We start from the raw sequence: 12,924 nt of genomic DNA on the forward strand, positions 1-12,924 counted from the left end.
ATAGAAAAGTTCTTATAGATAAAACTAATTAAGCTTAGGAGCTCATCCATTTGTTCACCAGCTCTTGTTAGTCATCAGAACGCTTCCTTAAAAATTAATTTTGAATACTTAATTTGATGGCAGCCTTTTGCTAAAATTATACCATATTTAACTATTTTTGCAATACTTCTCCATATATTTTCCTCAAGATATTGTCAAGACTACCACACCTTGATTCTATTCCAAATATAGGCATTAGAATTAAACCAACAGCAGCAGTTAAGAGCCCTGCAAAATGAGTAGACTTCAGACTACTGTAAAACTCCCCCCAAAACTGCTAATGAACTTCTTGGCAGTGTCAGCAAAAGGAGTCCAAGCAATAGATGTTCATGGGAACTCAATTACTTGCAGTAATTCAGGTAAGACAAGACATGTTTAATAGAAAGGCTTTTAAACTAATACAGCTGCAGGTGAGTTACTGCAAATGAACTCATCAGCCCAGAACTTCTCTCCATCAGCTCAAAAATAAAATCTGTAGAACCAAAGAGAATGAAAATTGGGGGAGAAAAAATGGATCCCATAACTGATTGTAATGAATCTTCCAAAATACCTGTGGGAATGCTAACAATGTCACTGTCATAGTTTCTGCTAAAGCAAACAGAAGGTTGACTAATCAAACTGGCAATTTTGATCTGTTAATTGTGATGCCCTGAAGCTTATAACACTAAAAATAAACTTATTTTTTGTTGAGCTAGTTAAAAAGAAATAGCAACCCACGTGCATTTACAGAAATACCATATCAAGAAGATTGACATCAGCACACATGCAGATTTTTCTTCCCCTGGGCACCAAACTGCTGATGTATGTACATGCTTCCTCCTTGGCATAATTGATATTCCCTTTCTGCTCAGTGGCAGTGTCTTGGAATTGCTGGTGTCACAGCAAGCATGAATATGCAAGGGGGGGACACACTAGCTAGGATAAGTCCAGAACTCCTTCATCTTGAACCCAACGTTGAGGCCAATTTAAAACAGAACATCAGTTGTTTTTAAATAGTCAACTTAAACAGGCCTAACATAAAATTAATATAAAGAGTACCTATTACATTAACATGCCTCTGTTATTCCTTGCTGGAGTCAAAATCAGATTGAATCACAAAGATTAAAAGTAGTTAAATAGGGGGGGTTGTGCCTTTTCTTAAAAAAAGTGAGAAGGCTCCATCAGCTCCTGAAAACACACAAATTGCCCTTTATGTATAACAAGTCCTAGCAGCTCCTTTCAGCAGAGCAGGCCCAGCCTACATCTTTCTCTGACATCTTTTCCTTTAGTTCACTCTCTGACTAAATCTCCTCTGCCTTTAAATGAGCTGAGGTACTCAGACTCCTGTAAGGGATCTCTTGTTACCCCCTTGATGCAAAGCAGAAGTATCAACCCTTTATATTTGTATTTTATTTCATCAAAGCAGATTGAGCCAGTTGTTTCCCAACTGAAGGTACCTTAAATCTTAATGAGCAGGTGAGATAATTCCTAAAAACTACAGATTACTATGACTAGAGTATCTATGAAAACCAGGAATTAAACAGACTACTAGTGGAATTCCTTTGGCAGCAGTGCCAAAATAGCCATTAAAATCTCAGTTGTTAATTAACAGCCACACACCAGTAACACAGGCAGCTCATGTCAGGTTATGTTAAATCTGTTATTTTGGCAGAGGTGCCAAAATACCTGGGGATTAGCAACATGTCCTCTCTAAATCCTGGGGAAGACCTTTCCTTTCAGTCCAAGGGGAGCTACAGGACTGAGCATCAAGGAAAAATCTGTTTCACCCTGCCCAGCAAAGAGTTATTCTCAGTGGTGTCACAGAGCTGCCCTTATGCCAGTGAAAACACAGTTTGCTCCACAGATAAAGAACAGAATTTTCACAACCAGTTTCCCCTTTCAGATAGAACTAAAAACAGACATAGCAACAAACCACATCTTAAGTCGCTCCTATATTTTCATCTTGGTTTGCTCTTAAAATTGCTGGATACCTAAGGGGTAGAGCTGGTCAGGACCCCTTCAGCAAAACATTTTCAAAATAGAAAATGCCATTTTCAAACTACAATACTCATTGGCTCAGACAAAACTATTATGTGGGAAGATTCCTCATGCCCCAGGTCAGAGAGAGGGAGACAAAGGCATAGTCAGTAATTATCAAAGACTGCTGGCTAGCATGCTCAACCTTGCTTCAAGCTTATAAAGCTTTGTTCAGTTCAGAACCACAATTTGAAACTCTTTCCTCCCACTCCCATCTGCTGCCAAGTTATTAATGTGCCGTCAAGTTATTCTGCAGCATGAATCTCTGAAATTTAGAAGTTTTCAAATTCATCTAAAAGTGGTTTGAGAACAGCTTTTAAATCTGAAAATTTGTGTACAACAAGGAAACCCTGAACACTTGTGCAGCCCTATGAACAAGACCAAACCCAAATGCTCCTTGAACACAGCCACCTGGGGCTTTGAAGCTCTACCTACATTCTACTCCCTAAATTATGAAGTCTTACAAATGATACAGACCAATATGTGTCCATGCAAAAGCCCTAAGACCCTTGTTGTGGAGTTTAATGGCATTTCCTGGACAAACTCCTTATCTCAAATCCAGATAAAAGGGTTCAGCCTACAGCCAAGGCCATCAATCCATAAAACCCAGGAATGTAAGGCACATTTTTAATACAGCAGTCTTTTTTTAATTCCAAATGACAGTATCAGGCTGTACACACCTTAAAGCCTTCCACAATGGCAAGGAGCAGAACACTGCTGTAACCTGCAGAGGTGGTGGGCGTGCAGCAGGGTTTCTGCACTGCTCTGTGGGTACAATGCACCAGTGGAAGAGGACAAAACATGTACACACTGTCATCTTCTATACCCTGCCCACTTGCAGGAGCTCTGGGGAACAGTTCAGACTGCCCCTCCAAGTTAGAAACAAGGCTAGGCATAAACCCAGCAGTGCCTCAAAGACCTAAGCAGCGTGCTGTATTGATCCTACTGCGTGCAGAAAGGGGTGGGAATGGACTGATGAAGACTCGGCCCTATGTTGGTATTTAATCAACACTATGAACAATGCCATACATAATTAGGTTCATTTTCAATGCCAGTTTCTGTGGCTTTGTCCCTCTTTGTTTCCTACAGTGCAGATGCTGGGGCTTTGAAGCATGTTGACACACTCTGTTAAATGAAACCAAATGTTTATTATTAACAGACTTGTGTGGAAGGTGACCAAGTGAGGGACTCGAGTAGCTTGACAATGAAAGCTCCAAGGACAGCATTTCTAGGAGAGTCCCTTTATAATTGCCTTTATAGCCTCAGATCAGCATTAATGACATTTGTAATGACTGGCTTTTCTTAAGTGCAATTCCATTTAAAATATCCACACAGGCACATTTGAACGAGCTGTTTCCAAAATGTTATCTAAGACCAGTAGAAAAAATTCAAACTTCCTCTTCCCTGACTCTCTTTATAATCTTCACTCTCAATTTGATCTCTCCTTCATTTTCATCCATTTTTCTTTGCCAAAATTCCTTGTTTTTACCAAGCTATCGACCAGCAATTTTCCACTGAAGATGAGACGTAACTGTACTGGGAAACTGTATCCCAACACAATAAAGCAAAAGCTTAGAGCCCAAGCATAAAAACATACAAAGTAAGTGCAACAGCGTGAAAATACCTTATCAGCATCTCACAGATGAATACTGAGGGCACAGTGAGATTAAAAAAAATTGTCAGTCAAGTGTCCACAACACAAGCAGGAACAGAACCCAAACACAGCGAGTGTCAACCCAGGTCATTAATCACAAGGCACTGGAACGTGTTGGGGTGATGTTGGCCAGTGGGAGAGAGGCTGAAGCAACCTTGAAGGTTGAGGCAGTCACGGCGTGGTTGCTGCTGACTCACTCTGCAGCAAGATGCTGCTCTGACCAGCTCAAGTGAACCACAGCACTGTCGCCTCAACAGCAAGCCACAGAACGAGTACAGGCTCTGCTGCTGATTAAACTCGCTCTGGGGTCCACCCACCAGTGACATGAGGCAATGCCTGATGGAAACACCTTCAAAATGCAAGCAGTTTGCTGAGGAAAAGAACTTACATAACTACAAAAACAAGTGGACCTCAGAGAGTTTCTGTATCAACAGATTTCAACACTCACAATATAGATAGCTAAAGGTCATCATCCACACTTCACAGAAGGGGAAATGAAATGAAATAAAATGATAACATGATTCATCTGCTACATGCTGTACGAGCTGAATTTCGGCCTTCAGCTCCTCTGATTTGTAAAAACTACCTTTCCAACAAGACTGCACAACACAGTGTCCCCAAAGATATTTTACTGACCTTTTATCCTAACACACCCCCCAACATTTGTATACACATACCTAGGTATGTGTATAAACAAGAAATATGCACACATATGCTCCTTTACATATACATAGAAAAAGTCTAAATACACTCTCCTGGACTACTGAATGGAGAAATATGGAAAAACACTACAGAACAGATACGTGTCTAAGAGAAGAGAGAGCATGCCCGGCTAGCATAGTTTTCCTTAATTTTATTGGAATGTTTCTTAATTCCTACATTTCTTAGTTCCACTGACAAGACAGATCTAATTTCTGATGTCACTAAAACCAACAAAACCCCAAACAAACAAAAAGATCAGGGGTTGTTTTTAGAACAGATTGAATCTGTGACTAGAGCTCAATTAACTAGGTATGTTTTGCTAAGATTAATGGACATATTCTTCTAAAAGTCTCAGCAAATGTTTGAGTAAGGTTGGAAAACAGATTAGCACGGAAACAGAATGAAATCCAATACCTGTTTTTCATGCATACTTATTTGCAGGCTTGCTGGTGTTGCTCTTAGCTGTAAATACTTGATGAGGTATTGAAAAGATATTCATAGCATTCAGAAAGAAATACTATCATGTTATACAGTGATAGCCTACGAGTTCTTACCTTCTGCTTTTGATAGCTTTTTATAAGGAACTTCAAGATGGTTGAACAAGACTTAACCCAACTTGTCCCTCACCCTCCTGTGGGTCACCATTACATTTACCTGCCCATGACACAGTGGCAGTGCAGACACCAGGCACTGGATTCCAGCCCAGGACTGCTGCCTGGAGCCTGCTCGGTGCCCAGGGCAGGCAGGGGGCTGTAACTGAGCAAAGCCCCAGCATTGATGGGCATCAGATCTGCTACAGCACCTGCACACCCTAAAGGTTGGGGAGTACAGATGAGAGACAGGATTGAGACTAACAGCCAAGCAGACTGGGGGGGGGGGGGTGGGGGGGGGGGGGGGGGGGGGGGGGGACCGTGACTTTTCTAGTAGTTGTTTAAAAGAAAAACTCATTTTAAATAAGGAAAACAATATCTATAGCAGAACTGTTAGAATTTGGAAACCAAAAAGGAATTTAGTAAGCAAGCAGTAAAGATGAGTAGTTACATATCCTCCTAAAATTAATGTGTGTTTAGGATGGACGACAGTGCTTGTCCTCAAATTGTGAGCATTCCTTACACTCCTGAGCACGTGCATGTGCCCAAATTCGTTTGCCGTGCCCACCTACCTAGAGTGGCGTACCTACTTCCAAAAAGGCTTTTCCTACATTAATCACCATGGAAACTAGAGAAGCCTTCTGCTACATATTCAAACACAGCAATTGAATAAATAATTTGAATAACAATAATAAATCTAAATAATGACTGGAGACAATGTAGCAACCACTAAACCATCCCAATTCAAGTAAAACGAAAAACAGGACGAGAAAGATTTGCTTGTGTGGGAAAAGGCTGAAAAGATGGCAGCCCTGGGCACAGGTGCTGCTGGGTACAGGTGAGGGACTCTATGGGGCGGCTAGATGCACCTCGGAGCCTTTACAAGAGAGGTCAGACTAGACAGGATCCGTGCCCGTGCGTGACACAACAGGGGCTGGTCCCGCGTCAGCCCTACGGCTCGGGACGAGCCCGGGGCTATCCGATGACCGGCTCAGGCAGCTAGGAAAGAGAAACTCCGACGGAGAGAGGAATAAAAGCAATTATCAGCGGGCAGGGCCGGGCAGCCGCGATCCCGGAGCAGCGCGTCCCGGCCCCGGGAGCGCTCGCCGCGCACCGGCACACGCCGGGCGGGTTGGTGGCTGGAGAACGCGTATCTGGGGGAAAAAAACACAGAAAAGGGAAAAACCAACCAAACAAAAAACAATAGCGGGGGGGAGAGGAAACCAACCCTCCCACCCAAAACCAAACGGAAAGACCAAGTCTCTACGGCAGGAAAGGCGCCCCGGCTGCCCCCGCGGAGCCCGGGCGCGCCCTCCCCGCGCGGCCCCGTTTGAACGGGCCCCGCCGCCGCTCAGCCAACGGGGCGCCGCGGCCGCCGTGACGTCAGGCGCGGCGGGAGCGCGAGCGGGCGGCCGGGGCTGTCAGAGCCGCGGGCCCGGTGCCCGGCCCGCCGGGGAGCGCCGCGCCAGGAAGATGAGGGTAAGCGCCGCGCCGGGGCCGCCGCTGCCGGCCCGCCACCTGAGGGCTCCGGGGGCACGGAGCGCCGGGGTGCCGCCGAGCGGGAACCCCTGTAAGCGCGGGGGGCACGGGTGGGTTTGGCGCGGAGCTGCCCCTGCGGCGGAGCCAGCGCCCCGCCGGGTCCCGCCGCGCCGAGAACGCCAGCGAGCGGCTCCCGGGGCGGCAGGCAGGGCGGCAGGGAGGGCACGGCGGGCGGCAGGTGCTGCCGGGGCTGTGCCGCAGCGCTCCCGGCCCAGGAGCGGGGCTGGGGGCGCGGGCAGCGCCGAGAGCGCCCAGGGATCGCGGGGTGGCGGCGGCGGAGCCTGCCCCGCTGTGCCCGGCTGTGCCCGGCTGTGCCCCGCTGTGCCCGGCTTTGCCCGCTGCCCTCCCGCGGGGACAGCCCCGGGAGCGGGGTGGCACCGCTGGATGCGGCACCAGCCCCGGTAGGACAGCCAGGGCGGCGGGGAGTGGTACAGGCTGCGCCCCAGAGGGGTCTTTAAAAACCGAACTGATGCAACAACGAGCGCCTTAAAGGAGTTAAAAGGCTTGATGGCAAAAGCGGGGTACGTTTCCCGCTAAAGCATCGTTTCAGTCGGGATTTGTTTGGTGGTTAGCTTCGCTAAAAAGCCCAGTGCAACTTCAAGTTGTTAGCCAGAAGTGTTCATCACAGCCAGACCATCCTGAGCAGCAGCTTGGGGCTGTATTGCTAGGGACCTTAAAAGGGAAAAAAGCAAATTACTGGCGAGTTACATAGTACAGATAGCAAAGCCGTTAGCTTCAGCCGTTTCTCGGTGTTATGTACTGCAAAGCTCAGGCGTAACAGAGAAATCTGTAAAATACCGAGTAACCTCAATGCGCTTTTGAGCAGAACTGTCATTTTTCATTTCTTTTGATATGACATTAGATCCTGCCTTTTCTATTTTATTGGACTCTGTGTCCTGAACTTCCGAAACTGAACTCCATTCCTCTTTGTGGTCTCCCTGGCTGCTATTAAACAGCTACTATATTTATCTTACAGGGAATTACACTTCCCTTATGTCTCTTATCACGTATGTACGCAATGGGCTTTTGGTAAAAGCCACAAAACAGTTCTACTTATCAGTGTCACACAAGTAAATCTGTCACTTTGATAAACAAGTTCTGTTAATACTGGTATTTTTTCCTCACAGTGCACCCAGCATTTATCAGTGCCTGAGAGGAGAAAAATGTTTTGTATTCCAGTTGTAAACATGAATGATTGACTTTGGAGAGTTTGAGAGGAAAAATATGCCTTGCATTAAAAAATTGCTCAGGGGAAGACTTAAATGTGGGAGATGAGCGCAGTTAGAAACAGCTGTCAGGTTAAAGGTGCCGATAATGGCCTAATCCTTTTCATCTACATAAGTGCTTTTCATCTATGTCAATATCTTGTCTCTTTCAGAGACAGTGAGACAGCAGCTCAAGAGTTAATGCTGCCTTCTTTGCACTTGATCTCTTATATAGTCTTGACTATTTCAGCAGCCAGGGGGAACTGTTTTGATGCTGAGTAGCATTTTCAACCTTTGCATACAGCAGCAGGATGTTTTGTTTAGCCTTCTGCATAGATTTAAGCTGCAGCCAATTTAAAACAAACAAGAAACCCCCTACAGTTTACTCAAAGGCTGCGGTACAGTGATACAATTGTGGCCAAGGGAAGAGAGGTGCAAACGCTAAACCTCCGTGTGGTTTTTCTGTTGCGACAACAGGTTTGTATCCTAAGCAGAGGTCTCCAAAGAGACTGTTTAAATTAGGCTTGTATATGACAGTATATGTCACAGTTCCACCCAGTTCCTGGCTTAAAAAAACCGGCAGTTTTGATCAGACAGGATATCCCCTGCTGTTCCCAATGATATCTACATGCAGAAGATGCACTTGTGCTGAGACCTGGATTACATCGAGCTACAAAAGTGGTGGAGGATTTATCATCACAAGTGAAGTATTTTGGCTAAAGATCTGACTTGAAAATGAGTAAAAATGGGAACATTAAGGCTTAGTATCTGTTTGTTTGCTCAGTAAGGCACCACTTCAGTATCTTGGAAATTCAGAAAGCATTCTGTATTTTCATCTCTGTCTAGTTTTATGCATAAAGAACCAGGGAAAAACTGGGGAGAAGGAAGAAATCAAGTGCAGTGAGGAAAATTCTTATAACTCATGCATCTACAGCCTTAGAGACATAAAGTGCATTTCAAAAACCAAAGACAGCTTGCAGACTGCTTGGATTCAGAACTCAGCTTGAATGCCGAGGCTGCCTTCAGTCAAATCTGTAATTGTGCTTAATGTATGCCTCTGTAAAACCCACACATAAAACATCCTGGAAGAAAGCTTAACCCTCTGTCCCTTTCTTTGCCCTTCTGCAGGAAACTATGCCCCAGACGCCAATATTTTCCAGCATGCTTGGTTCCAGTTGTAGTGGGCAAGTGCAGCCAGACATGGGAGAGAGATGTGTGGACCCTGTTTACCAGGATGGGAACCTCGTTTCTGGATCACTAGAGGCCTTGATAGAGCGCCTGGTGCCCACCATGGACTATTACCCAGATGTAAGTAGCCACCAAAAGGGCATTTTTTTACTGCCATGGTTTAGTACTCCCATACTGCATTGGTATCTGAATTGTTGCTCTCTCAGGAAATTCTGCCTCTGTCTGATTCAAGATTGAGATGTAGCTAAAGATGCATTTATTTTACTGGCAATATTCATTCACTAAAGATGTTGCTCAATAGGGATATTCTCTGTTTCTAAATGAGAGCACTTGTTAGAAAGATAAAGCCATCTTGAACTCAAATGAGTGCCTTAAGAACCAATTAAAAGCAGCATTAGCCACAGAATTTTCATACTTCTAAGCTGCTTTAGCTCTAATGCAGCCAAGATTAACTACTAACCAGGTCTTACCTAGGGATGCAGACCTGAAAACAGCTCTAGTATTTTTCCCCTTAATTTTTTATGTATATCCTAGTTAGGCCATCAGAAAAAAAAAAATCACAACCCAAAATAGATTTTTAATTAAAATACTCTCTTTCTAAAGACATTTTAATGGGCTAGTGCTGTAATAATGTATGTTCTCGAGCCTGAAAATGATTTTGCAACTGGTTGAACACTCTCAGTGCAGTCCTCAAAGTGAATACTACCTATATATAACCCTAGGGTAGGCAGTAAGAATTTGAACCTAGGATATTAAGATACCACTTTATCACTTAAAATTACTCTTTGTGCCCATTAATGAAAGATACTATTGGAACAAGTGGCCAAAGATCAGAGAGTCTATATAACTTATATTCTATTTGAGCTCTGAAAAAGCAGCAGCTATTACAGAAGTATCCCAGGACTTTGAAAATCTAACAAGGGAGCAGGAAACTGCAGTCACTATTAACTTGTATGTCAAACTTAATGTTTATTGCAGTGGGCCATGCTGTATCTTGTATGTTTCTCAGTCTCATTTGTGCAGAATGTTTTATTGTGGTCTCATTTAAATCACAAAAAAGTCCCTCCAAAGTCCCACAAATAACAGCACACATCCTCACAATCATCATCCACAGAAAGGGACTCTCCATGTGAGAGTTCAGTGGGAATGTGCAGAATTGCCATCAATCATCAGTATAGGATTAAAAGAGCAAAACAAGCATGGTTTACTATTCCGGTTCAAAAGTAATCCTAAACCTTATATTTAAATATGGCTAACATACAATTGTGCTGCCAGTACCAAATCCTTTCTAAGACTCAGAGGGATAACCATTGTTAGACATTAAATCTCCATTCCACACCCTCAAATACATACTGTAGAACAGATGCACAGAGGAAACTAGTGAGTAGAGCTGGTGTGGTATAACAGTGGAATGAATAGCTTTAGGATAATCCAAGGAGTCTGTTCCTTCTCTTTCCTCTGATACATGAATCTTGTTACTTGCTACTTGTATTTCAGAAGTGTAGCAAAGTTTTTTAAGTAGCTGCTAATGCACACCTCTTATTGTACCTTGCAACATGAAATCTATTTATAACACAGCTACTCTGAAAATGGTTCCAGAAAGTAAGGGGTCTACAACTTTCTTTGGAATGCTGCTAGTTTCTGTGGTGCTTTCCCTTCATACCCCATGCAAGAGTGCATTACAAACCAAGCAGCCATGGACCCCACCCTGCAGCTGCAGTTTAAATAGGCTGCAGGCTCACAGCTGAACATCCAACAGAAGCACTCAATGGTAACTCCCGGGGGAGAGAGATGGACAGCAGCATTCTACCAAATTCATCTCCTCTACAGCACAACACATACCTGTAGTTGAACCAGATCACCCAATTTCGGTGAAATCATTAATTATAAAATGAGTAGACAATTAAGCTCAGAACAACATAAAGAAGAAGCTGTATTCAAGTTATCTTCAAACCCCAGTTTTCTATTTCCCTTCAGTTACATGTTTATACTTCATTTCATGTTCATTTGTGGTTTTAGGGGAGTTTCCACAGAGAGTTAGTGGTAGCCATTTAAGCTGATATCCTGTCAGAGGAGTAGCCAGTCCTGTATGTTCAAGACAGAAGTATCAAAACCTCTTAGTCTTAATTCCCTGGCTGCTCATCCAAAGAAAGGCAGCAAGGTATCACCCAGAGAAGCTAGTGGCAGTATTAGAGCAGGGGTTCCCTCCTTTCAGAGTGACACAAGTTGCAGTACTCATCCAAGTTTTCTGATGACTACATTTGAGCCCAGGGCTCGGGAGGCATTGCTGCCTGCGTGCACGTTGATCACAGTAACCTTCTGGGCAGAGAGAAAGGGAGTGGGGGAGAGAGCAAACACACAGTGTCCTTCTGTGCTGGTCACAGAGGCAGGACAAAAATGTGTTTGCCATGTTGGCAGAGCACGAGACAGGCAAGGGAGGACAGGAAAGATAAGTGCCTGCATTAGTGTGCTGCTCTTTTGAGTCTTGTTTGTGTGCGGGGACTTGCTCTGCACATAGGGAAATGTATGCTCATGAGACAGAGGAGTTCAGGAGGTTAGGAATGGAATGTACCAGTCTGCAACCCTTGTGCCCAAGCAAGAAAATATTTGAAGAAAATATTTCACAAACACAAAGTTCCAGAATGAGCAGTGAGTGCACACAGAGAAATTATTTTTTTTCCCCCGCCTCGAGAAGTCATCAGTGCATTCTTGGGTCAGAGAGTAACAATTCCTTCTTTAGTCTTGTGCACTCACACTCCTCTTTTTTTTAATATAATTCAGCTCATCTCTTAGCAACAACTTTAGGCACTAAAGGAATCTGGCTTCTTATTCTCTTGCAAAGCACAAGCCCCTTTTGTGTCTACTTACATTCTCCCATTTGCAGAAAGGAGGTTTTTTTTTGCCTCCCCTCCCAAATACCTGTCACTTTTAGGATAAATGGAACATAACATTTACTCTTATAGCTTATGGCAGCATTTTTTAATCATTCTTTATCAAACTTGCTAGCTTCAGAGCTAAATTTCCTTCTCCAAACCATCCCCTTCATGGCTAGAGGACTGCCTGAGAAGCTGTAGGTTTTTACACAGTTATAACATTTAGCCTCTGTACATATGACATTAGTAAGAAATATTAATTAGCATGAAATCTTTACTATCCAAAACAACTGTGTTCTAGCCCCTGAGACCTAGCACTGAGCTGAAATGCATGGCTTAGTTCAGTCTGAAATTTCTTTATTGGATAAGGAATGGCTACTAGCAGAGAGGCAAGGAAATCGGGGGGGTCAGTACTGCTGTCCTTTTTCATTTGGTTCTTAATTCTAGTCCTTGTCTGGGTCAGTACTAAAAGTATCAAAACCCCCTCAATTCAATACCAGTATGGTGTAAACCAGCATATCTTGATTGACCACAATGGAACAATTTTGTTTTCCAAAGTAATGAACCTAGTTCCAGTTAAATGACTTTAAAACAATGGAATAAAAATAGGGCAGATGGAGTCCAGAAGGAATGATAACTTGTTTCTAAAACTTAAAAGTTTGTTAGTGTCTGAAAAAGCATTGCATGGGTCCAGTACAGCAATTACTGATTACAGAGACACATCAGCAAGCCTAAAATGGAAAGCACACACTGTCATGGCCTGCATCTTCCTGCTTCTTGCCAGTTCAAAACTTTTATGAACATCCTATAAAGCATTATCAAAGGAACCAAATAAAAGGTCATGTGACACTTTTCTTGCTGTGTGACAGCAGGAAAGCCATGCTGTGAGTGGCCCTTTCTCAGAGTCCCTCTGGATAGAGACTGTGCCACATCACACACGCTTCCACCAAGGAGGCCAACTCTAGAATTACTGTGAGAAGCAAAATTACATCTTGGCTTAAAACAATGTGTTCCAGCTTATCAGAGCAAAGGTCACTGCCAGGGCAGTGTGGCTGAAGCTGTGGTTCCCTGCTACTGACATCTTTCAGCCAGGCCCTCTCAACTCCCAAAGCAAGAAT

General features: G+C 43.9%; 1 protein-coding gene across 4 annotated transcripts in view; it reads left to right on the top strand.

The window, feature by feature from the left end:
- Window positions 1-12,924, top strand: part of RASGEF1A (RasGEF domain family member 1A) — a 50,245-nt gene that overhangs the window by 16,948 nt on the left and 20,373 nt on the right. Inside the window, exons 1-2 of one of the 4 annotated variants that reach the window (XM_084210750.1) lie at window positions 6,410-6,480; window positions 8,874-9,053. In XM_084210750.1, the coding sequence (XP_084066876.1) occupies window positions 6,475-6,480; window positions 8,874-9,053 (186 nt within the window). In that variant the 5' untranslated portion in view covers window positions 6,410-6,474. Of the gene's footprint in view, window positions 1-6,409; window positions 6,572-7,040; window positions 7,062-8,873; window positions 9,054-12,924 lie in introns of those variants that run through there. The other 3 variants (XM_084210751.1, XM_084210752.1, XM_084210749.1) reach the window with 3 other exon arrangements.

Source organism: Fringilla coelebs (assembly GCF_963513975.1).
Source record: "Fringilla coelebs genome assembly, chromosome: 8".
NCBI lineage: Eukaryota > Metazoa > Chordata > Aves > Passeriformes > Fringillidae > Fringilla > Fringilla coelebs.